Below are 25,446 nucleotides of genomic sequence, written 5' to 3' on the forward strand. Positions count from 1 at the left end.
AGGCAGAGGGGCAGAGAGGGCAAGTGTGAGCCTGCACCCAGCCTGGGATGAGGGAGCCTTTTAGGGGTTTGAACAAATGGAGACAAAATGTCTGGAAGGCCTCCAGGGCAAAGACTGGAGCGGGGGTCTCTGTCCGAGCTGCCTGCCGCCACCTTCCCAGCCACTCCAGGGAGAGGGATCACAAGGACGTCTCCCTGCGGCCTCAGTTATACGCACGCACCACGGACACAACACAACAACGTTTATTGCCCCAAGAGAAACTCTACTCTTCCTGCTCCACCTGCCCTCCTGCAGGACCAGAGAAAAGGGGTCTTGGAGCCCCGAGCATCAACGCGCAACATGAAGGGGCTTAACCCAGCGGGAAGCAAGACCTGCCGCAGCCTTACTCATCCTGCGTGGGATCTGAGTCCCCTACAGAATGCTGGGAGAGCGTGGAACTGCAAGCGGCATGAGGGAACGGAAGCGGAAGGGAGCGAGCCGAAGTACCGAGGGAGGCCGGGCTCTCGGGAAGCAGCCAGCCACGGGCGGGGAGCAGGGGCCCTCACTCCTCCTTCTTGTCCGTGGGGCCATCTACTGCCGCCTGCAAAGGGGACAGAAATTGCAAAGCAGTGGGTTGGCAGGCACACTCCTCCCGTTCGCCTTCCAGCCCCTCCACCCCAGAGGCCCGGTGGGGTGCCCCTTTCCCCAGATGCCAGGTGATCAGATGAGCAAGGGACCCCCCCCCCGCCCTCAGTAGCACCTCACAGTCTGCCAGGGTGGGAGTGGCCCCACTCCACGAGGGCTGTAACCCTAACTCCAGCCGGGCGGGGGCGTGGGGCGAGGGAGCGAGGGGAGACAAGCCTCTGCTGTCGCTCTTTTCTCAGAGCCCCAACCCCGCAGCACCACCTTCTCCTGGGCCTCACTCACCCCCACCCTCGTGCCCACGGCTATCTCCGAACTTGAGTCCCTTCCAAGTCCCAGTTCAGGCTCTTCCCAACTCTGCACACCTTCCACAGGTCCTGCCAGTGAGCCCGCCCTGCACTGAAGCTGTTGGTCCCCCTTTGGGGGCCGGGCCCTCCTTCTCCACCTTCCACAGTGCCCAAACTCAGGCCGCCAAGCACTGAATCAAACTGTCAGAACTTAGGGGTGTTTACCTAGCCCTCATGCCCAATTTCCAGGCCACCTGAGCTTCCAGATGCAGGTAGCCTGGGGACTCAGACCGGGCCTGCGGGCGTAGGTGGTGGCAGTGACTCGGACCTACTGGGTAGGGGCTGGCTGTGATGTCCCCAGCTCTCGGCCTCACATCACCCCGCAGCCCCTACAGAGGGAAGGCCAGCAGCCAGCAGTGGAATTTCCCCTGCACGTCTCTGGCTGGTACTTGATGGGGCCCTTCAGTAAACCTGGACGAGAGTCAGGAGCCCCACACCATGGACCAGGGGGTACGCGTAAGGGAAGGAGCTCTTCTCAAGGGCACTGATGCTGGGCACGAGGCTGGGCAGGCCCACAGTGCAGAGGGCTGACCCGACTGCCAAGGCGACCTTAGTAAGTGGCTGCCATCTGCCAGGCCACACCCCTCCTGCTCCAGAAGGGGTTCTGGCTGTTGGGCCCACGCTGGCCCCAGACTCAGCGGCAACAAAGGAAAAAAGGGGGACTGGGAGAGAAAGCAGCCAGCTTGCTGCCGAGGCCTCTCGAAGGGGACAGGTTGGCCCTGAGGCTAAGGGAGTGGGAGGCCTGCTCTGCACCTGCGCGGGGTGGGGGGGCTCGGTTACAACAGAGCAAGCTGAGCATGCTGACCTGCAACTTCGCGTGCTCCTCCAACAGGCGGTCATACTCCTTGGTCAGGCCCTCAGACTGCTTCCGCATGGCCAGAGCCTCATTTTCAGCTTTCTCCAGTTCTGGGGATGATGCACGTGGTGAAGGAAGGAAAATTACAAGATGAGGATTAGGGAGAAAAACGCCATTTGCTGTAGACAGCAGATGCAGCCGCCCCAAATCTGTCCCCAGTGAGGGTGTCTGGGAGACCACTCCTCTCAAGAAAGCTCCTCTGCCAGCTGCCTCGAAAGTCTCCAAAAGTGGGGAAGGGCTGGCCAACAAAGCTGGGACAAGCAGGAGAACACCGAGGATCTCCCCCCAACCCCTTTAATGGAGGGACCCTGCATGGCTCTCAGCAGGGGTGACTGCAGGGAGGCTGACAGCATGGGACAAACATTTTGAAAAGGTTGGGGGTGAGAGCAGGAGGCAGGGAGCAGAACCCCAGCCTCAAAGCTGAGAACGAGAGGTGTGTCGAGAGAGGCCTTCAGGAAGGGAGCAGATGGGAACATCTCAACCAGCTCTGATGCAGCCTTTCCCTCCCCACCCACCAGGCCCCTGGTGACGAGGCACAGAGCGCCACTCGCCACGCCTGGCGCTGGATGAGATGCTCCGGAGTTAGCCCATGGGCCTCTGGGGTTCCTGGGCCCTCCTTGGTGGGACCCTGAGTGCACTGCTAAACCACTAAGCCCCACTGGCTGGGGCCGAGCCCGGCTGTGTTTGGGCTGGATGAGCAGGGAGCCATTTGTTTGTTTTCACGCAGCTCCTGAGCCTGCGTGTGAGTTTGTTATTAATACTTCGGCAAGAGAGGTGTGGCAGCCACCGGCAGAGGCTCCCGAGTTCTGGGGGCCGGGGGCAACCCGACGACAGTGCTCACTTTGCTTGTTGACAGCCAGCTTGTCCTTCAGACTCTGCAGATCAGCCTTCAGGCTCCTGTTCTCTTCCTCCACCTTCACTTCAGCATCCTTGCCATCCAACTTGACTCCACCAGCAGCTTCCTAGGAACAGTGCCAAGGGCCTGGGTTACTCAGGAGGGAGGAGGGAGGGAGGGAAGGAGGGAGGGAAGGAGTCCAGCTCCGTCCTCCCCACTGAGCTGTGATTCCTCAAGCTGCCCTGGGCACTTGCCCCTTCGGAAATGTCAGCACAGAACTGGGCCACTGCTTGTTCCCAGCCACCAGGCAAAGCCCAGGCCAGCAGGGCCACCTGCTACAGCTCCCAGGCCACACGCCCTGCCTGCCCTGGCCCCCAGCCCTGCCTCCTTTCTCGGCAGCTCCTCCAAGTTGACCAGTCCATCCAACGACTCCATTTGCTGTCATCTGGGGATTGCTGCCAGTGACCCCCAACTGACCAATGCCATCGCTTCCTCTCCCCAAGCTCCACAGCTCACTCCAGCCAAGGAGCCCCCAACTCACCCCTGCCCGTCCAACTCACCCCTGCCCGTCCAACTCTATCCTGCCTATGAATCCAAGTCCATCCGTCTCCTTCCCAGCTTGGCTCACACCTCACCTCCTCTGACAAGCCTTCTAGGACTGCCCCACCTCGTCCCCAGTTGATAGCAATCCTCAGGGGACCAAGATTGGTCCTATCCTATCTTGTGTTCTTCTGTGCTAACTTGCCCAATGTTCACAGCACAGGGCTCGGCTCCTTAAGGAGTCAGTTCATCAGGGAAGAGTCTGGCCTGGATACACAGCGGGTAGAGGCAAGAGAGCAGCAAGGGCGCCCCCTTTCCCATCGCGTCCCCCAGACCCCTCCAGTACCCCCCCCTTCATCCCTCCACCCAACTCCTCCGCTTTTCAGACAACAGCAGTGTTGCACGTTTCCCGGCCTGATAGGCTAACGGCAGCTGCTGTGGCCCATAAAGAATGTCACATGGGGGGGTCGGGAAGGCCGAACTCACCTTCTTTAGCTGGTCATTCTCTTCCATGTACTTCTTGGCCGCTTCACTAGCACTCTCTGCCTGCTTTTTAAAGGCTTCATTGGAGGCCAGCAGCGTGGCCTGCTGGGAGATAAGAGTCACCAGGCGTCTAAGCAGGCTGTAATTGTTTACAAAAAGAAGGGAGAAGTGAGCACAAGAAAGAGGGCACGATGGCTAGCATGAACTTTTTTTGTTTGCTCCCACCCCACACCTGCCTGCAGCCTAGACCTGTCCTTCTGGATTGCCAGGGCGGCGAAGCAAAACACACCGGCAACGTGAGGGGAAAGATGGAGCCAGGAGCTGTCCTCTGCCACCAGAATGATTACTAGTGTGCCCAAAAGGCCGCTCACAGCCCTGGGGCTCTCCTCCAGCCCAGAAGGCACAGGAAGCAGGAGCCTGACAGGACACAGGGGCCATGCCTAGATACAGCCTAAAGGCCTAGAACCCGGCACTTTACAGGGCAGGGCCTAGACGTGCCAAAGCAGCCATGCTGCCACTTTCCTCGCTGCAAGGCTGGGCTCGCCTTGATAAACAAGAGCAGCCCAGGACTTCCCTGGTGGTCCAGCGGTTAAGACTCCGCGCTTCCAATGCAGGGGGCGTGGATTCGATCCCTGGTTGGGGAACTAAGATCCCACATGCCATGTGGCAAAACAAACAAACAAACACACCACACAAGAGCAGCCAGTGCTGCGGGGGCTTCCAGAGGGCCGGCCGAATCCTCCAGCCCACCTTGTGAGACGGTTGCTACTACTGCCCCTGTTTCACAGAGGGGAAACGGAGGCTCAGCATGCTGAAGCAATTGGTCAAGAGCCAGAAACGAATGTGGCTGGAATCTGCACTCCTGCCTGTCTGATCCCAAGGCCTGAGCTGCCAACCACTACATGTACTCGATTTCCAGGGAACCACTACCCGGGCCAAATGAGAGAGATGGAAACAACTCTTCTCTCCTCACCCCCTTCCCAAATGCAGTCTACAGGCAGCTGCCAGACCACACCTGTTAGAAAGCATCACCACCTTGAGGTTTCCCCAGGTGAGGGGGACAGAAAATGAAAAATCAGGGCCCAGGCACACATCTCAGGTTCAGACCAGCCACGAGAGGCAAGCACGTGGCAGCTGAGCACACGCTGCTCCGTTTCCCAACAGCTACCCTGCCCTGAGATGTTAGCTGGCAGGAGAGAGGACGGGAGGACTCAGAGTGGGGGGCGGCGGGGGCACTTCCCCACATGCCTGGGACGTGTCTGGCCAGCCACTGCCCCGAGGAGGGTGCAGAATGGGCAGGCCCCGGGGGCAAGGGGAGGACTCAGCATGTGCAGGGTGTTTCCACAACAAAGTGCTCGCTCAGAGGAGACAAAGCAGCCAAAGCCGCCTGCTCCGAGCCGTCTTCTCTGGCCTTTGCAGGGCTCTTGTGGACACCTGCTGCTCATCAGGCCCAAGGGGACGAGGGGACTAGGGAGGGACGGGCGAGCAAACAAGGCGCCCAGCTCTCCCTGGCCAAGCCCTGGCAGAGCCCCTGCTGGGAATGAGCCGTGAGGGGGAGTGGCTCGCAGGGGCTGTGAGGCACCCATCACACTTCCTGGTTTAGGGAGCGGCTCCAGGGGCCCCTGTCAGGACGGGGAGAGCCAGGCTACTGGTTCCTGGCAGGAAGGGAGAGTTTCCAGTGACATGTGCTCTCTAAAATTAGCGACCGGGACCTCGTGGCCCAGGGCTCAGGTTTCCCTGTCTCAGCCGCAACTGCCCACCAGCCTGCCCCCCACCGGGCTGAAGCCCTGGAGGTGGAGGGAGCTCCCGAGTGCCCCAGGACCCAGAGAGAAGCAACGTGCCTGAGTCACACAGGCAGAGTGGCAGTCACCGGGGGAGCCCAGAAAGAAAGGCAAGTCTGACTAAGCCCCAAGCTCGCAAGCACAGGGTGCTCAGGCAGTTCTGAGCAGATCCTGGCGACGTGGAGGAGGCCGCTCCTCCCAGCCGGAGACTGGGTTGGGGGGAGGGCACATGTGCCACCTGGCGGACCCAGCCAGCAAAGATGGAGCAGGCAAGCCCAAAGGTGACGCTCCCCCTTCGCCTGCCACCCCCCCCCCCACGAGGCTGTGCAGGCGGCTGACATGGGGCGGGACTCCAGCAGCACTGTGAGCGACCACAGCTGTCGCCCCAGTTACCCAGGGAGGCCAGGCCCAGGATGGTGGTGGCAGTGAGGACCACGGCAGTACAGCAGGGGCCGAGCTCTCCTCAGCGCCGTCCCAGCCCATCCCCACTTATGGAGAACCAGGGTTGCCAACAAGAGCCCGGGCAAACACGCGGTACCCAGCGCAAGAGCTGTCCAGGGGGCCTCCTGCCACCTCAACCTGCTCAGCCCCCCGCCCGCCCTCAGGGTCTCCCCCTCAGCGCAGGGAAAGAGCCTCCAGGGTAGATGCCCCACCCCGACCACGTGTCTTTCACACCATCCATCCACGCCATCCATCCACGTCCTCTCCCTTCCTGTTAGACCTGTTCCTCCAACCCAGCCCCAGACGATTCTGGGTAATTCCTCCCTCCAGAACCTCACCCCTCGAGGCTCTGCCTCCCACCAGCCCAAGCCCCTCCTCTCTTCCTCCATTCCTCAACCGACACCAACCTATATCTTGCCCTGGCCACGCCACCAGCATGATCACCGGTGCCCTAACCGCCCAATCCAAGGAGCACCCTGGAGTCCTTGGGGCACCCACTCTGTAGCACTTGGCACAGCTGACGGGTCACCCCCTTTCAACTCTCCCCTACCCTTGCCTCAAGCAACCCTCACCGCCCGCCAATCCCACCCCAGACAGGGGTTTATCTCAGCCAGATCCTGACACCCAGCTGCCTACTCACCGGTGGCTCCTGCATGTCCCCGAGACATGCCCGACTCAGCCCATCCATGACAGGCCAACTGCCCCTGCACCGCACTGTGGTGGACGCCGTCACTGAGCTACCCAAGCTCTTGGGCCTGCACGCCACCTTGGGCCCCAGTCATCCCGTGGCCTCACTGCTTCTTTCCTGGGTGACTTTAATAGCTCTTAAGCGGCCTCCTCCCTACCCTCCACCATACAGCTTTGCAATCCATGCCCCCAAGGAAAGCCAGTGATCTTCCTCCAAGACAATCAGATCATGTCACTCCTCTGCTTCCATCCCTCTGACGCCCGCCCACTGTTCTGGCTGGCACACAGCCCTCTGCGAGCTGGCTCTTGTCCCCTCACCACCCGCATGGCCCTCTGCTCTACTAACACCAAACCACTGGCTGCTCTTGAACGTGCCAGTCCTCACTTGCCTCATCTCCTGTCACTGCACGTCAGCCCACCAGTCTGCAGGGGTGTCTCCCCTTCTCTTTGAGAACTCTCGCTGATGACTCAAGACCCAGCTCCAGGGGACTTCCCTGGTGGCGCAATGGTTAAGAATCTGCCTGCCAGGGCTTCTCTGGTGGCGCAGTGGTTAAGAATCCGCCTGCCAATGCAGGGGACACAGGTTCGAGCCCTGGTCTGGGAAGAGGCCACATGCCGTGGAGCAACTAAGCCCGTGCGCCACAACTACTGAGCCTTTGCTCTAGAGCCCACGAGCCACAACTACTGAGCCCGCGTGCTACAACCACTGAAGCCCATGCGCCTAGAGCCTGTGCTCCACAACAAGAGAAGCCACCGCCATGAGAAGCCCGCGCACCATAACAAAGAGGAGTGCCCGCTCACCGCAACTAGAGAAAGCCCGCGTGCAACAACAAAGACCCAATGCAGCCAAAAATAAATTAAAAATAAATAAATAAAATTTAAAAATAAAAAAGGGAACATTTTAAAAAAGTCCGCTTGCCAGTGCAGGGGACGTGGGTTTGATCCCTGGTCCGGGAAGATCCCACGTGCCGCGGAGCAACTAAGCCCGTGCGCCACAACTACTGAAGCCCACGAGCCACAACTACTGAAGCCCGCGAGCCACAACTACTGAAGCCCGCAAGCCACAACTACTGAAGCCCGTGCACCTAGGGCCCGTGCTCCGCAACAAGGGAAGCCACCACAATGAGAAGCCCGCGCACCGCAACAAAGAGTAGCCCCCCGCTTGCCACAACTAGAGAAAAGCCCATGTGCAGCAACGATAGACCCAATGCAGCCAAAATAAATTAAAAAAAAAAAAAAAAGACCTAGCTCCATTACCACTCTCCCCTCAAAGCCTCTCCTGAACCTCCCAGGTCCCCCTTCCACATGTTCCCGCACCAGCCCCTGGGCCCCCTCATCTGATTGCATGGTTCTTGCTCTCTTCTCCTCCCAATCATCTCCCCGCATCACACTGTCACTTGCTCCTCAACTGGCTGCCCAGCCACAAACGCCTTCAGACCAGGGAATGCACCTTCAATCTCTACACCCCCCCCCACCTGGTCCACTGGGAAGGGACCCTGCAGATGACTCCCCCCATCTCCCATGTGTGTGATGCCACACCTCAGGCCAGGACAGAATGTGAGTCTGGGGCCCTGGCTCTCCGCGGACTCAGCCTTCCCTCGGCCCAGCCGCACAGAGGGGGACACAGGCAGACACGGGCGGGGCTTGCCAGTCAGTTGAGCAACAGGGTGACGAGAAACAGCAGCAGGAAGGCGCCATGTCAGACCCGTGTTGATGAGCCAGCCAGGCTTGTGACTGCAGCGGTAGCTGAGTAGGCACTTGGGAAAACACTCATCACCAAAGCTGGGGGCAAAGCCCAGTGCCCCGGCCCAAGTCCAAAGGGTGCCCCTGCAGGGCCCCCGGCTAAGCCAAGAGCAGCATTCCCTAGCACGGCCGACTGGGACTGCCCAGGAGCTGGTCTGCTAGAACTTCTTAGTGCCCCTCACACATTAGGCCCCATGCTCTTGTGCCTGCCCCCAATTCACCCAAGATCCAGCCCCAACACTCCCCGAGAGCCTCCACCCTCTCCCAGGCACATCAACATGCCCTTTTTGTGTCTGTCCCCTCAGTGTTCTGAGTCTCCACCGAGACCCAGGACAGAGCAGGGCACACGGTGGAAGGTGCTGAGCTTCAGAATCTCCAAATCTCAATAGCCCAGAGACGTCAGCCTAGAGAGAAGGCTGATGGACTGCTGTCCCCACTCCTGCTGGCCATCCTCCACCGTGCTCCACTTGACTGCCCAAGTACTGTTATGCAGATAACTATTCCTAGCCATTTCTGGACAACAGGTGAGAAGCCACAAGTCGAAGGGATTTCCCAAAAGTTCAGGGCTGGTAGAGGGGCCAGGGTCTGGGTTAAATGCACCCAGCGACTGAGAGAGAAATCAGTGTAAGAACGATAAGAGAATCCAGATGTGTCCTTGGCAGACAAATGTCATCCCCAAATACCTGAATTCAACTGGGTTTTCTTGGTAAGATGTTTCTGGACGCTGAGTGGGGCTTTCATGCTTTTATAAAAGGTTGAGTAAACAAGGATCGGCAGGAGAAACAGAGCCAACCATATCAAGCTATGGAGACGTGGTTTCACATGTGCTTTACACCCATCCTGTCTCCCTCCTGTGGGCGAACAGGGGGAGGCAGACTTGGACTTAACAGGAAGTGGGATGAGAGCAAGGGGGAGGGTCCTCCCAAGTCCCAAATGGAATATTCTATGCTTGTGCCCCCCCCCCTTGCCAATCCTGCCCACTAGCATTTACCAGGCATCTCCCAGGTGCCACGCCCTCGGGTCGGTGAGATAGGTGGGCAGGCAACTCCCCTCACCCTGCTGCCCTGGGGAAGCGGGAAGCTGGTGTCACAGCGCCACCTGTTGACTCTCCAGGCCGACTACAGCTCTGCCTCTGGCGTTGCTCCACAGGGTGGCAGGTGGACTCCGGGTGAACTCGGCCCAGCTCGCCAGCAAAAAACACTGAGGAGGCGGCGGCGCGGCGGCGTGGGGAGGTGGCCACCGTGGCGAGGAGCCAAAAGCCAGGTGCTGCCCCAGCAAAAACTTCGGACAAAGCAGACCGGTAATAACAGGGTGGAAGCCGCCCCAGGAAACTCTCACCCTACAGAGTCTGGAGTCATGAAAATAAGGAGGCAGCAGAATGGGAAGAAGGAGAGTTTACTCAAAAGGATCCAGGGAAAATCTTCCAAGGGCTGCCCCCGTCCATCTCAGGAGTACATCTCAGCACACGTGCTCGGCCTTCCTCTTAACCCTTGAGGTCGGACAAAATGGGAGGGGGCCAGGGTCGAGGAAAGGCCAAGGCCCTGCAGCAACTCCAGCTTAAGCCCAGGTGGTGCCTGTCTACCCTGGGGACAGCAAGGCCAGCTAGAGGGAGCGGGGGCGGGGGGCCCTCTGGAGTTGAAGAGAATCAGCGAACAGGAGTGAGCCTGTCACGTTGCCTTCTTGAAACCAGGGAGCAGAGGGATTCTGCATAAACTGGGGGACAGAGAGCAACCAAAAGAGGCCAGACAACCTAGGCAGATGTTCCAGCGCTAAAATATGCTGGTGGCCTCCTGGCTACTTCGAGGGAATGGGAAGGAGGGAGCTGTGGAGCCCAGATGTACCCCATGCGGTACTCCAGTCCAAAGGCAACAAGGCAGTGTCTCCAGTGGGCGATGGCGATGTGCTGTGGAAAAAGCCCAGGAAATAGGCCTGGCCTGGGGTGGAGAACCAACAAAGCAAAGAACGAGAGGTGGCATTGGCTATGCCGTCCAATACAGAGGACACCAGAGGCCCTTTCAGTTCAAATAAATTAAAATTACGTTAAATGAAAAATCCAGCTCCTCAGTCACACCAGCCACATTTGTTCACAGCGAGTGTTTCCAGCCTGCAGGCAACTGGTCACAAGGCGCTGGGCTGGAGGAGCCAATCGCCCTTCCCATCTCCAGCCCTGCTCTCCACTCCCCCCTACCCTCTGCCTTCAGAGAAAGGGGCCCTCCTGGAACATCAGGCTTCCGATGACCTTGGAATCAGGAAGACTGAACCCCTGTAGTTTGGCACCCTGCCCCCAAAGAGGTCATTCACCATTTGCCTTTAGCGTATGAAGAGAATTCTTAGGCCAAAATCCAGTAGCTGAGCAAACGATCCATATTTTAAAAGAAGCCGATGCGTGTCAGATGGTCTTCCGTGGCCTCTTCGTAGAAACTCCCCCCGCTTTAACACAGTCCCCCCTTTATCAGAGCCCCCTCCTGGGCCCAGCACCCACAGGACACCAGCACACTAGTAGCTGGGGTGAGTCTGGCTGGGGGAGGGGGGGACTAAAAATCAACGGACTTATCAAAAAGGCTCTTACCCAGTGCTGAGCTGTGAAGCACTACTGTATTTGTAGTCTTAGAAAATGATGGCAGGGCTTCCCTGGTGGCGCAGTGGTTAAGAATCCGCCTGCCAATGCAGGGGACACGGGTTCGAGCCCTGGTCTGGGAAGATCCCACAGGTCACGGAGCAACTAAGCCCGTGCGCCACAACTACTGAGCCTGCACTCTAGAGCCCGCGAGCCACAACTACTGAAGCCCGCATGCCTAGAGCCCGTGCTCCACAAGAGAAGCTGCCACAATGAGAAGCCCGTGCACCGCAACGAAAGAGTAGCCCCGGCTCGACGCAACTAAAGAAAGCCCGCACAGAGCAACAAAGACCAACGCAGCCAAAAATTAATTAATTAATTAATTTTTTTAAAAAAAGAAAGAAAGAAAATGATGGCAGCTGATGGATGGATCGTTGGATCAAGAGGAAATAAAGGTCAGAAATCCCTTTACCTGGCCTTCTAAGGTCAGTCCTCCACTTAAATCACTTAATCTTTGGGTTGGCCCCGAGCATCAGATTTTAAAAACCCCTTAGGTTCCCTATCTAGATTTAAACAAACAGTAAAAAAGCATAAACGAAACCTGCAAAGTAATCTGGGAAACGTGAGCAATCACTACTGAGTTGGTTACTAAGGAGTTACTGTAAGGTTCTTGTAATAAGCAAGATGCTAGCGTGCTTATGATTTTTTAATTAAGTCCCTCTCTTTTCAAAGCGATAATCCAAAATATTATTTTGCCTGTAAACATAATATTTGGGATTGGTTTCAAAATAATCCAGAGAATAATGGGGAAGGGGGAAATGAAACGAGACTGGCCAGGGAGACACTCACTGTTGAAGCTGAGTGACACCACAGGGGGTTGGCTCTTCTATGCTGCCTCCAGTGCTGAGAACCGGATGCCCAGGGTCCTGAGGATTCCTGGGCTTGGCCGCCTCCAACCCTTATTCGGCCTCTCCCTGGGGCAGCCCTCCCCCACCCTCTGCTCTGGCTGCAGTACCCGTCCTCTCTGTCCTTCTGTCCCACTCTGCTCTCCCGCCCCCATGCTCCCCACCCTGTGCCCAGCCTGGAATGTAAGACCCCTGAAGGCCAACACCAGCTTTCTCTTCAACTCCCTACCTAGGCCCAGCACAGCCTACCACACGAGTGGGAAAAATCCCACAAAACCCTCTCACTACTTGGGGTGATACCGGTAACAACCACCGTTTATTAAGCACTCCCCACGTGCCAGGCATGATGCTGAGAACATAACCCAAGCCACCTCCATCCTCACACCAAGCGCTTGAAAGAGGCATCCTCAACCCCTGCTCAACAGGTAAGGAAAAAGGCTCCGGAGAGTAAGTGACTTACCCGAGATCACACAGCTAGACAGTAACAGACCCAGAATCCAAACCCAGCCAATTCCAAAGTCCACTCTCACTACGCCCATCTGTCTCTCAGGACCACCATGGGCTGTTATACTCCCTTGGGCAAGGGAAGAAAGCACCCCATGGCCACTGCAGGCGGCAGAGCCCAGGCTGGACGTTCATCCCCGCCTGCTGGGCCCATGTGGCCTCCATGGACACAGTGGCTCTGGCTTGTCTCGCCATCGACACAAGCCCCAGCGGTCGCCGGGGCATCAACTATCTGCAGAGCTGAACGCTGGCAGCAAGCAGGGCTGACCCAAAAGCAAAGAAAGCACAGCAGAACGTCCCACTCACCCCATCAGGTCCGGATGGATTCCGCCCCACCAGCAGTTTAAAGGGCACTATCACCTTCCAGGAGACAACCCAGCCCTCAAGTCACTGGCAGTTAAGCAGAAGAACTTCGTAGCAAAGCACGGGCAGCTCCATCTGGACTGACTGTGGTGACACAACCCAGCCCCAGAGAGGTAGGCAGAAAACAAGAGGTAACTGTGGACCAAGTTCAGGTCACTACAGATCGAGGGGCCTCACGCACAAGGGTGGACCTTCCTGGGTCTGCATGACGACCACTACTTGGGTCCTGACCAGTAACATTTTAGCAAAGGCGAAGAAAACAGAGCACTGCTCTCAGAACATGCAGAACTCAGCCCAGCAAGAGCTGCTGTGCAGCCACACCTGTAGCTCCAGAGGGATGCCGACCAGAGGCGGTCCCAGAGCAGGCAAGTAAGCACTAAGGCGACGGATGAGCAGGAGCATGCGGGACAGAGCCCGCGCTGCCCGAGTCCACGCTAAATGGTGCCCTGCACCACACCCATCACAGACCAGAGGCCCGCTACGCAGTGCTGGGACCAACGGCGTCCACATCCACATCCTCGGGGCACCCAGACATGTGTGTCTTCACGAGCACCGCCCCCACCCCCCGGCGTTCCTGCTGTCAGAGCTCAGGAGACCTGAAGAGCTGGGCATCCAACCTAAAACACTCGACACAGCAGTTTGATGAGTTCAACCTGGACATGGGCCTGAAGCTGTCCCTGTCTGCCCAGGACACTCCATTCAGTTCCTAAGGTGAAGGCGGCACAGAGCCAACCAGACTAAAGGGGGTGAGCCCAGGTCCCCATGCTGCCCCTCACAGGTCGCTGGGGCCCTTGGAGGACAGCTCTGTAGGCCAGCCCACAGCACAGCACGGGCCTTGCACGGCAGAGTCAGGAGGGAAGACCCAAATAAGCATGAAGGGGAGGTCTTGGCTAGACCGGCAGGCAAGAGTTGGGGGGTTCCAGGCAGGGGCCACAGAAATACTCAGAGAAGGGGACCCACGAGGCTGGTTCACGACACGGGGAGGCCGAAGCAGAGACTGCAGAGGGCTGCAGGATGTAGGTTTCAAGCCTTGATGCCACAGGTGCTCTGAAGGCACTGGAAGCAGGGGGTGGTGGAGTCGGTTTTACATGCCAGAAAGGTCACTTGGCTGGGCAAGGTGGGCAGGCTGGGAGACCAAAGCCGGCGGCAGGAAGCCTACTTGGGATGGCGCAGCCCCACTGTGGCAGCACTTCCCTGGGTAACGAGGAAGAGAGGCTCAGGAGGTGAGATCCCTGGCTGTGGAGTGGGGACAGAGTTTCAGTTTTGAAGATAAAAGAGTCCTGGAGGCTGCCTGTACAATAGTGCGCACGGGCCCAACACTACTGAGCTGTACACTTAAAAATGGTTCAGATGGCCAGTTTGATGTTAACGCATTTTACCGCAATTAAAAAAAACACACAGGAGCAGGGGATCACATGGGACAAAAAAAAGAGTTAGAGCACCCCCAGGCTTCTGAGTAGAGACAGCTGTTCTCAGACTTTGGGGCCCAGTCCACAGAGAAAGGAGCGCGAGGACCGGGGAAGGTAGCAAGCTGCCCCACGTCAGAGTGACCACGAAGCAGATGCAAGACAAAAGCCCAGACCCTGCCCCTCCCGCCCCGCCCCAGCAGACTGTTGCAGGGAAGTGCAGACTTGTTTAAGTATGTGATGCGTCCTTTAAGCCTGGGGCCCCTGTTTTCAATTATGAGGGCTGCTCAAGGCTCCCCCCAGGTGCTTTTTTTTTGGCCGCCCCGCACAGCCTGTGGGATCTTAGTTCCCCAATCAGGGATTGAACCTGGGCCCTCAGCAGCGAAAGTGCAGAGTCCTAACCACTGGACAGCTAGGGAATTCTCCCCCAATGTGCTCTTGACCCCAGCCCCATGAGGAACCAGCGCCACCCCCAGCCTCTCTTCTGAGCATTGCTCTCTCCCCCTGTGGTCCCCTCACCCACTAACCTGCTGTCTCTCCCCCAGTCTTGCCTCTCCCTGCATCTGCTTTCATTCCCCTCCATCTCACTTCCAGGGAGTGCCCACCCCGCCAGCACCTCCCTGTCGCCCATTCCTCGACCCCTTGGTGAAGTCATCCCCCGCCTCTACCCCGGCTTCTTCATTCCTTCCAGCAGGCCTCACCGGCTCCCTTCCTTCCACGCGGGTGGGTGTGCAGCCTTCCTCTGGGTTCTGCCACAGCTGCCACTCTGTGGGCACCCACAGGAGAACCACCATCACCTCAATCTCAGAGGCTTGGCATCCCCACTAGTTCCTCCCCTTTCTTCCACCAGCACCTCTGAAACCTGGTTCAGGCCACCAGCATCTCTCAGTTCAGCGACCTCTGACTTGGTCCCCCTGCTTGCAGGCTCTCCTCTCCTGCTCTACTCCATCCCAGGCGCCAAGTATGAACATGCAACTCTGACCATGGCGCAGCACCACTGGAAAAACTCAGTGCTCTACCACACAGAGGTCGGGTACAAACCCTGAAACTGGCATTCAAAACCCCCCACCCTCTCTCTGGCCACTCCTGACCCATCCACCCTGATCCACGTGCTGTTTCCCAAACAGCCTATGGGGGTTCAGGGACTGAGCCAGCACCTGGAAGTGAGACTTGCACAAATACGGATGAGAAAGAGAGAGACAGTTAAGAGGGGCAGAGACACTTTGAAGAGTACCAGGCGGTCTAGCTGAGAGGCATGCAAAGTGACAATTGAGAGGGGTTTTCCCCGTTTATGATATCAGAATAATGGGGAGATCGGCCTGATGTTCACCAGTGGGGAATTGGTAGACACCTAAGAATGCTGGAAAGAGATGGGTTGTCCTAGAACAATGTTAATGACAAACTCAGTGGAAGACCCATGTTTCCACGTGGTAGTTACAACTTGACCCTGTTCTGAAGAAGCATGTGGCTGCTGAGGTCCCATCACTTTAAGTCTGAATTCTCAGCTCTGCTGACTAGTTCTGGGAACTGGGGTCTCTGAACCTCAGATGTTTCTTCGCAAAGCTACTATAAAAATTAATGTGTGCTTGGCACACTGAATGCTTAACAAGTGGTAGCTGCTATTAGGCATAGAAAAGTCTAGAAAAGTACTTAACAAACGTATGTGTCAACAGTGGTTACAATAGCATTTTAGAGGATGTATTTTCTTATTTGTTTATTTAAAGCCTCAACTTCCGCCAAAGGTTTTATACTACCAGATTACTTAATAATCTTCAGATATACAAATGGGACTAAGAGATTAAAGTCGTTGGACTCCTAAAACTTAGACTAATAAGGCTGATGTACAGATCGTGTACTTGATCCAGGCACCTTCCTACCAAAATCCAGGGGAAAAAAGCAGCCCACTATCCAGTCTACAGTCAGAGGCAGGCTATACACCAACAATCTGGCACTAATTGCTCACTCCAATGCACACTAGCTGGCATCTGAACAGAGGGTCAGAACTAGGCGTGAGCTCGGGCTGGCCACTTGGAACCTGTGCAACGCAGGCCGCTCCATCTCTCTCGGGCTGCCCTTTCCCATTTATAAAGGCCCACTGAATTATGAAGGGTTATTAACGTCCTTACTGACCTCAAGCAGAACCAGAGCCCAAACAGCTCACACGCACACAGGCGAGGCCACCTGGCCGTCCAGTCTTCAAGATAAGTTTTTTGTTTCTTTTTTTTTTTGGCCATGCTGCGCGGCTTGTGGGAATCTTAGTTCCCTGACCAGGGACTGAACCCAGGCCCTCGGCAGTGAAAGCGCAGAGCCCTAACCACTGGACAGCCAGAGAATTCACAGGTAATCTTTTTTCTTGGATGGTTAATGTCATGCAAATAGAGAAGTTCCCCAAGGGCCACAGCTGCCATACAGGATCTGACCGCTAGACTAGGGAGGAGTATATCACCTCAGAAAATTCCAGAAACAATTAAACAGCTCATTTGTAGGCAACTGATGAATCCACACTGATCCTTGGGGTCACTGTTTCCTTTTCTAAGAAGTCACACAAGACCAACCTCACGTCCTTTTTTTAATCAGCTACCGGCCAGGGACACGGGAGGGTATGGCAGGCACAGCAAGCTAAGATGGACAGGCAACAGATGTATGGCTGCTGGAACAACCAGGCCCAAGAAGTTACTATGCCCGACCCGTTTTAAAGGGAATTCGATGAAGCCTTCCTTACACGCCTGTCAAATGGAGAGGTCAGAGCAAAGTGAGGGAGGCAGATGACACAACAGAGCACAGAGCGGGATTGTGAGGGAGCACGGGATCAGTGGGCCCAAATCTCACTCTCTTCTCTCAGCCTCCACGCGTCCCTTTGGGAACAGCGGAGGTATAAATGAGGACTGCTCTTCTTTGAATTCACCTGTTTGGGTTAGGAGACTGCCAACTGCTCTGCACCCTGATGGTAGCGGTGTTATTCTACTCTGCATCTGTCACTCACAGAACCAGATGCCAATTTGTGCTATATGTCAATTTTTTAAAGTCAACTGCAGGAGTTAAGCTGGAACACCTCGCTTCACAGTGTCGCAGAGAGGACAGAGCTGCGCACACACTCACTCGTCTGGTACACCTGGCTACTCACTGTCCCCTGGCCTGGTCAGATAATACCTGCCCTGGAGATTTCCTTCTGGAAGAGATCACAAAAGCAGAGCAGTCAGGAGAGTCTCAGCCACAAGATCATACTTCTTTTTTGGAGCTTCCTGAAACCCTAAAACTCTAAGGTATGCGTCCAACTCCTCCCAGCCTTCTCAGTTCCTGACTCTCAGAAGTTGGAAAACAGCAGCCTTGCAGATCACTCCTGTGATCAAATGTATCCCCCTGAAAAGCCCTTTCCAGCTCCACCACCCGCCACTTTCCAACTTTGACCCAGAGAGGCCACGCTCAGCTGAGCAACTGACTTTTTTTCTGAAAAACTGAAACCCAGACAGTCATTCCAATGCCCAAGAATCCATACACTCACCCTACTTCTCAGTAACCTCACGGTAGGCTCTTCCCAATAACTCCGGAAGCCCTTGGCCTCCAGGCTCCAATAGGTCTCATGCTCCTGTGACAGACAGGTCCACATCTGGGAAGGCCCTGGGGACAGGGTCGGTCTCAGCCCCTTCGTGCCATTTCTGTCCACTCTTCTCAGGACAGGACCCCATACACAAAAAGCCCCTGTTCAACTGGTCCCTTTTAAGCTGGGCTCCAAAGAGCCTCTCCCAGAGGAGGGTAACGCCCGTCATTTACTTCACTCTGTGTACAGAAAGCGAGCTGGTAATAATACATTTGTCCTAAAAGAACGTGTTGCAGGTTACGGCAGAGCCAGAACATGGTCTTCTGACCTTCTAGTCAGCCCTCTCCCACCCTCCATGCTGCCTCCGGAGGTCAGGAGAAAAATCAGAGGCCTCTGGGGAAACTGTGTGGTTCCCCTAACACAGAAAGGGCCTCCAGTTCAAGGCCACAGACTGAGGAGGCAAAGTCATGGGCTAGTCCACAGGTCCCTTCACAGTCCCTCACCCCTCCCCACTCACAAGGACAGCAGCAAGGAAAAGCCAGCAATGTAGAGGTTCCTCTGGGCACGGAAAAGCTTCATGTGGAAGTGTTCCACAGCCCCGGGGTTGTTCTGGAGGTTCACCTTCTCCGTCACGTCGTCATACTTCCGAATCTCGCGAACAGCATCTGTGGCGGAGCAGAGAAAGGATATGGGCATCTAGCTCCCGCTCAGACAAGGCTGGGTCGTCCAGGTAAGACAGGCGGCATGAGCTGGGGCAGCCTTGCTTCCCTCGAATCTGTCTCCCCTGCTATCCCCTTCTCTACACACCTTGGGGGATGCCTTGTCAGAAGCGCTGCCCTTGGACCTCCTCTCTCCTCCAGCTTTCCTCACGTCACCCCCTCCCCGACCCATTCTACCCAGGCCACGAGCTTGCTCTCCGTGTCAAGATGCTCACCGAATCTGAGACGTCACCAGCAACAGAGGCAGCTCCCCTTTCCCATGGTGCCCCCAATGCTTGGTTCTGTTTATCTCAAACTGAGCTGGCCATGGGCCATCTAACTGATAAGCCGGGGTACTCCTGTTTATGGAAATGCCCGCTAGGGAGGCGTGAGCTGCCTAGGAGTCAAGACCTGAAGCATGCCTGCTAAAGATTCAAGGGTTTTCATTTCTAAGCTTTATAACCCATTTTATTAAACTGTTTTATTCTGATTACAAAAGAAATTCACGCTCATCAAAGGTTCAAACATAGCAGAAATGCAGAAGGAGTAAGAATCCCATAACATAATCACCTCCAGCAGGACCTGCTACATGTGGCCAGCTTAGCTAAAAAGCAGTCATTTTCAGTCCCATTACCTGATGTCATTCTCTTTGCAATACACACATCTGAAATTACCCCAATTACAGGTTTATTATCCATCTCCCCCAAATTAGACTACAAATGCCACGAGAGCAAAAATCTTTTCTATTACACCCCTAGGGCCGAGCATAGTGCTAGGCGCACAGGGGGCACACAAACACCTGCTGAATGGTGAACAGCCTCTGCTCTGGAGAGCTGCTGCTGGCCACACAGCGCTCTGGTTCACCCGTATATTCACATCTATGCGTTTGTGGAATAGAAATGGAACCATCACACAGGGAGGGGGAAGGGTAAGCTGGGACGAAGTAAGAGAGTGGCATGGACATATACACACTACCAAAAGTAAAACAGATTACTAGTGGAAAGCAGCTGCATAGCACAGGGAGGTCAGCTCGGTGTTTTGTGATCACCTAGGGGGCGGGATTGGGGGGTGGGATAGGGAGGGTGGGAGGGAGACCCAAGAGGGAGGGGATATGGGGATGTATGTATGCGCATAGCTGATTCACTTTGTTATACAACAGAAACTAACATAACGATGTAAAGCAATTATACTCCAATAAAGATGTTAAAAAAAAATAAGAAAAAAAAAAAAGAAATGGAACCATCCCATACCTACTGCTTTTCTTCCTCAACCCTGAAATTTCTTTTTTCTTGAGGTACATGACTTGTAACATTATATAAGTTTCATGTGTACAACATTTTATTTCTACTTCTGTATACCCTACAATGTGCTAAAAAACATGGAATGCTTCATGAATCTGTGTGCCATCCTTGTGCAGGGGGCATGCTAATCATCTCTATCTCGTTCCAATTTTAGGATATGTGCTGCCAAAGCGAACATCTGAGACATCTTTTTAAGTCAGTATGTAAAGACCTACCTAAAGAGGGCTCTTAATGGACCCCCATGGGAGAGGGTCAAAGTGTCACTGTATGGCTATTATCTGGTTCTTAATTTCTGGTTTGAGACTGCTTGTTTTTTAAGCTGATCTTACATTATAAAAATCTGCCTCCCTTTACTGGTGTTTTTGTGTTACATCTGTACCAAGAAGCAAACCCTCTTTCAACACTGTTAGCAGGGATATAAACCAGGGCAACAATGTTTTTTATGGACTGCGTGTTCCTGGCCCGCCCCCAAAATTCCTAAGTTGGCATCCTAACCCCCAACCAGATATTAGGAAGACGGGCCCTTGGGAAGTGAGCGCTAGGCCCTCGTGAATGGGATTAGTGCCCTTATAAAATAGACCCCAGAGAGCTCCCTTGTCCTTTCTTCCATGTGAGGACATGGCAAGAAGACAGCCACCTATGAACCAGGAAGAGAGCCCTCACCAGACACTGAATCTGCACCTTAATCTTGGACTTTCTGCCTCCAGAACTTTGAGAAATAAATGTCTTTTGTTTAAGCCACTCGGTCTATGGTCTATAGCAGCCCAAACTAAGACATAAAATTTTAAATGTTCATGCCCTTGGGTTCATCCATTCCACCGCTATGAATTTACCCTACAGAAAGATTTGCATATATGTGCAATATGAGGATGCCTATAAAGAAAGAATTAGCATATAACCATATGATAAAATACTACCCAATCTTTAAGAAGAATGAGACTGCCATAAGAAAAAAAGCCTAAGATACAGTAAGTGGAAAAAGCACAATCCAAAACAGTGTGTACTGTGATCTGAATCCAAGCCAAAACGGTATGTACTAGTTTAATAAAGACGGCAGCATAGAAAACGCCTGTGGAAACATACCATTAACTTTTAACAATATTTACCTGTGAGACACGGGATTATGGGGGACTTTAACTTTCTAAGTTGAATTTGTGAATTTTTAAAGATGTGTTATTTTTGTGATTTAAACAAACAAACAAAAACCATGTTTTCCTACACTGTCTTCTGCATCCAGAAACCCCAGCACCTCCAGGACCACCTCTGGCTGATGGCAGAGAGCAGACTAGGGATGGGGGCGTTGGGCCAAACTAGCCCAAGTCACGCAGCAGAGTGCTGCCCTCTATCTCAGGCCTCCAGCCCAGGGCAGTTGACCCTGGACCCTCATTAAGCCCACTCCCCCAGTGAGATGTGCCCTAGGCCCCTCCCAGTGATGGCTAGGGACCAGCCAGGCCTGCAGATTCTAGCTGGTTATGTTACGCCATTAGTATTTGTTACTAGCTAACAACTTATTTAGGTAGGCCTCTCTAGATTATGCTTCTTACCTGAGGACAGAAAGCAGCCTGTCATCATAGCAGGATGTCTCTCTAGAACATCCAAGCAGTTCCCTGACCCCCAAAAAAGAAGAATGACACCTTTGCCAACTACTGCCTTCTGCAAAGGGCCCCCCCGGCCCACTCTGCCATACTAGGAGAGTTCGTGGAGTCTGGTTTGCAGACGGGCAAGGCCCCAAGTGAACACCCCCAGCACGGTCCCTCCCCACCCCAATTCTTGCCCCCAGCCCACACCCAAAAGCAAAAGCACACACACCCAATTCCAGACCCTGCAGCCTGGTTTTTCCTGCTCAGGGGAAGACACGCATAATCCCTATCTGTTCTGGACTCAGAGGCCGCTCAGGGAGAGAACCCTGACTGAAAGAGCTGCCTCCTGGGGCTTTACCAAGTACTTCAAGAACAGTGAGATCTGTGGGCAGCTGGCACCCACCCTCCACGGCTGGGAATGGATAGGCTACATCTCACCTGTTCAGAGGCAGTCCTGCCTGAACCTATCCCATCAGGCCCCGAGACATCAGGAAGGAGACACGCCTAATGCTGCAGCTGGTGGGTGGGGCCCTGCACATTCCCCTGAACTATGGCCCCCTGGCCTCCCACCCCCTGCCACATTTCTGCTGGGGACTCAGGGAGACAGAAGTGCTCTGAGTCTAAGCAGGCATCGCACCTTGGAGACAGGACCACTGCCTATGGCAGAAGTGAGCCAATACTTTGGAGACCAAGCAGGGGGATATACTGATCACTTACCGCAGCAAAATGCACATTTAACAGACAGATGAGAGCTATATTGATTCCTCCGGTCTCCAAACAATCACGCCACCACCTGGCCTCAGGCCCCACCCCTGTTCCTCTTTCAAGCCCCTGCTGGTGTGTACCTCAATGCAGGGTTTATAGAACTTCAGAACTGGAAGGACTTCGAGGAACCTGAAGTCTGACCCAGATCCAGAGAGATCTGGGACTTGCCCCCTAGATATGCTATCAGACCTCTTGTCCCCCGTATACTTCAGGACATGGCAGCTTCTTTCCCAGCTTGGCTCCCTATCTACTTGGTAGCTCAGTCCCCTATTTGAGACCTGTTTCAGGCATTGAGGGAGAGACTGACGCTGCTAAGTGCCCAAGGAGCAGCGCTACTTAGACCAGGGTCAGCATGAGCCAGTTAGCTTCTCTTGGTTTCAGCTCTGGAAGGACGTGAGGAGCTGCCTAAGACATGAGGTGGTCATCACCGGGTACACAAAGGCTGCTGGTCAAAGTGAAGGCCCTGCCAGCAGTCAGCATCGCCGTCTTTGTGGACGAAAGGAGCCTCCTCCCCCAAGAGAAAGACAGGCGCACTTCAGTGGTCTGTCTCTGAGAAGCCAAAACTGTACACTGCTCATGGAACATGGCACGGGGCTTTGCAGCAGAGGCTACGTCAAAGGGTCTAGGTCAGGTAGCTGCCCTCAGCCGTAGCTCACTCACCAATGACCAGCAGCACAAGGATGACAATGAGAACCACAAAGAAGGTGTTGCCATAGGTCACTACCAACTCCACGAGGCGGGACTTGAAAATCTTCTGCCATCTGTGAAGAAGACAAAAAGGCTAAGGGCTGAAGAGAAAGAACGCACGCCTGGGATCCAGGGCCCTGGGAACAGAAATACAGTTTTGCACTCGTCTCCAACGGCTGAATATCACATACAGAGTCAGCCTCAGCTGCCTGCAATTCTCCAATTTATGACATCCATTCAAGAGCGTTAAAAAGAAAAAAAAGATACGTGTCCGTGTATAGAAATTTCTAGAAAACCAGTCTTAAACACTGGTAGGCTCTGGGGAGGGAAATGGGAAACTTACTTTCCCCTCTGTAGTATCAAAATGCTTGCCACCTACACATTTCTTTAAACTGTTTTCCCCCGTGACCAATCGTGGGTCACCTAGACTCCCACCACCCTAGATTACCATGAAGCAGACCCCAGACCTCTCTTCATTTCCCTCCATAAATACTTCAGGATACAGCTCTATCAGAGAAGTGCCTTCTAAAATACTAATCACGATGCCATCACCAGACCTCAAAAAAAACAACAAGAATCTCTCATCATCAGAACTCCAGAGCCAGAACTCCAAAGCCCAACTGAGACAATTATTTTTAGTTGGTTTGTTTGAATCCTGACAAGATTCTGATTCTGCATTTAGTTGATAAGTATCTTAAGTCTCTCTTATTCTATAAGCTCCCTCTTCCCTTGCCCTCTTTTCTTTCCCAGTTTACTGTTTGCAGAAACCAGGTTGTTTGTCCTACAAAGCTTCCCAGATTGCAGCTCCAAGGGGGCCTCTGTTCTGCATGGCCTGTGAACTGTACGAAGTGACTCAGATCTCGCTTTCGTCAAGAATATTCCTTAAGCAATGTTGTATACTTTCTATCACATCACAACAGGGCCTACACTTTTTCATTAAAAAAGAGCTTTTAAAAAAATATCCATGAAAACACAGCCTTATCTGTAATGTCCCAATTTAAGTCCAAACGTGTTCATATGGTAAATGTAATTAAAATTAATTTCAAGTTAACTTTTTACAGGTCCTCTGCTCATTGAAAAGAAACATGGCTCCAGCCTTCATAGGCTGAGTAATGCTCATGAGGGCACTACGCAATGCCAGTGAGACTAGTTAAGAGGACAGAAGTCACCAAATCAACGGCAACGTGACCCCGTGATGCAAGTTTTGCAGATCCCACAATGCCATCCCCTGAACGCCAGGGCCCCCGGGGGGCGGCAGGAGGGCAGCATTCCCAGAACCATAACTAGGTCTTCTCCCCTCTGGGACATTCTGAAGACCAGAAGGCAGGGCGCACAGGAAAGGAACTCAGCAAGATGTGACAGAGCAGAACTGTGGGGAAGGCTGGCGATAATCAACACAGCCCTTGCCACCCCTACCCCAGACAGGTTCTACCTGTTTCCATCTGGCCTCAACTCCAGGGCCCACCAACTCTGCAGGCATAAGCTGCGGAGCAACTCTCCCTGGCTCGCCTGCCCGCTCCACGGGCCATACCTCTTGGGAGAAATGAAGGGAATGCAGAGAAGCAGCACAGCGAAGACCTCTGCATAGAGAAAAGTGGCGACTGCAGTCCACTGCAGACTCATGCTGTTGCTAGCAGCTTTCCAACGGGGAGATGTGAGCCTGTTCCTGACGGAGCACAGAAAAAACAGGAGTCGTGACAGCTGGGCGGCCCCCGCACCCGACCTCAGAGCCTTCCAAGGCCTAGCTGACACGGGCTCGAGCCCCGGCAGTCCGGGCGCTAACACACCCAGAGCCGCCTTTTCGGACGACTCCTTCCCGGTGGAGTCCGGGAGGCCCCTCACGCCTGCGGAACCGGGGCGGCGTCTGGAATCGGAAACTCGTGGAGCCCGGAGGCCGTCCTCGCCGCCTCGCCGCCCCGGGCCCGCCCCGCCCCGCCCCCCTCCCCCCGCCGAGGGGCGCGCTGCGCCAGACGCTCCCGCCCCCCACACCCCAGCCCCGTCTCCGTAACGCCCTCGCGCTTTCTCCCGAAGCTGCGGCGCCCCCGTCCCCCGGGGAAGCCAAGGGGCCCTGGCGCCCGCGGCCCTCCCATCGGGGCCCACAGAGAACCAGCAGCCCCTCCCGGGGTAGGAGCGGGGCTCCAAGGTCTCCCGACCTCCGCGTCCGCCTCCGAAGGGGCGGAAGGACTCGGGTTACCTCAGAAAGCCCCGGAGAGCGACTCCTAGAGGACGGGAATCGGGACCAAGGGAAAACGCGGACCTCGACCCTGCACCTCACGGCCCCATCCAAAGAAAGTTCTAGAACACTGTCTCCTCAAAAGCCGGAGGAGCCCCTCCCGGCCGCCCGGGTCAGCCACAGCGTCCACCCCGCTCCAGAGGAACCCCGACGTGGCCCCGACCCGGCACGCCCTCCCAAGCCCCACCCCGGCGGCTCCTCCAAATGGACTTGGCCGCCGCCCCCGCCCCCGGAGACGGCTCCACCCGCCGCCGCCCCGACTTCCCTCTGCCCGGCCCTGCCCCCGCACTCCCGGCTCGGCACTGGCCCCGCGCCCCGGGCCTCGCCGCGCTGCCCGCCGCTCCCCCCTCGTCGAGGAGCCGGGGCACCTCGGCGACCCCGGAGCCCGGCCGGGAGCGCGGGCTCGCTCACCGAGTTTCCCACAGTCAACCGGCACGCCTCGTCGCAGCCGAACTCACCCACCTCAACCTCGGCCCCGCCCCTTCCCCTCAGCCGGAACCGGAAGTGCCCGCCGGGTCCCGCCCCGCTCCCAACCGCCGCAAGCCCCCGGAGGCCCCGCCCACGGCCGTTTTCCG

At 55.4% G+C, this 25,446-nt stretch overlaps 1 protein-coding gene and 1 non-coding gene across 5 annotated transcripts; both read right to left on the reverse strand.

Moving 5' to 3' along the window:
* Positions 1-224: 224 nt before the first annotated feature.
* BCAP31 (B cell receptor associated protein 31) lies at positions 225-25,435 on the reverse strand. 4 transcript variants are annotated; one of them, XM_057538690.1, is made up of 8 exons: positions 25,334-25,435; positions 24,170-24,304; positions 22,612-22,712; positions 18,125-18,272; positions 3,686-3,821; positions 2,666-2,786; positions 1,774-1,874; positions 225-580 (listed from the first exon to the last, which is right to left on the reverse strand). In XM_057538690.1, the coding sequence occupies exons 2-8, from the start codon at positions 24,259-24,261 to the stop codon at positions 542-544; spliced, it is 738 nt and encodes a 245-aa protein (XP_057394673.1). In that variant the 5' UTR covers positions 24,262-24,304; positions 25,334-25,435; the 3' UTR covers positions 225-541. The 4 variants fall into 4 exon arrangements, with proteins under 4 accessions (XP_057394673.1, XP_057394672.1, XP_057394674.1 ...); XM_057538689.1 differs by having other exon boundaries at positions 25,283-25,365; XM_057538691.1 differs by having other exon boundaries at positions 25,330-25,353.
* On the reverse strand, positions 19,678-19,782 carry LOC114238108 (U6 spliceosomal RNA). The gene has a single exon (XR_003623528.1). It is a non-coding gene; the product is annotated as a U6 spliceosomal RNA (small nuclear RNA).
* Positions 25,436-25,446: the final 11 nt, after the last annotated feature.

This window comes from Balaenoptera acutorostrata, chromosome X, assembly GCF_949987535.1.
Source record: "Balaenoptera acutorostrata chromosome X, mBalAcu1.1, whole genome shotgun sequence".
NCBI lineage: Eukaryota > Metazoa > Chordata > Mammalia > Artiodactyla > Balaenopteridae > Balaenoptera > Balaenoptera acutorostrata.

Bases quoted from the DNA above. Each gene is read 5' to 3' on its own strand.
- BCAP31 (XM_057538690.1), bottom strand. From the start codon at position 24,261: ATGAGTCTGCAGTGGACTGCAGTCGCCACTTTTCTCTATGCAGAGGTC. The intron at 3,822-18,124 runs GTGAGTGGGGAG...AAACAATTACAG, and splicing joins TTTTCCTTGCTGCTGTCCTT to CCTGCTTAGACGCCTGGTGA. The intron at 1,875-2,665 runs GTGAGCACTGTC...CATCATCCCCAG, and splicing joins GCTGGCTGTCAACAAGCAAA to AACTGGAGAAAGCTGAAAAT.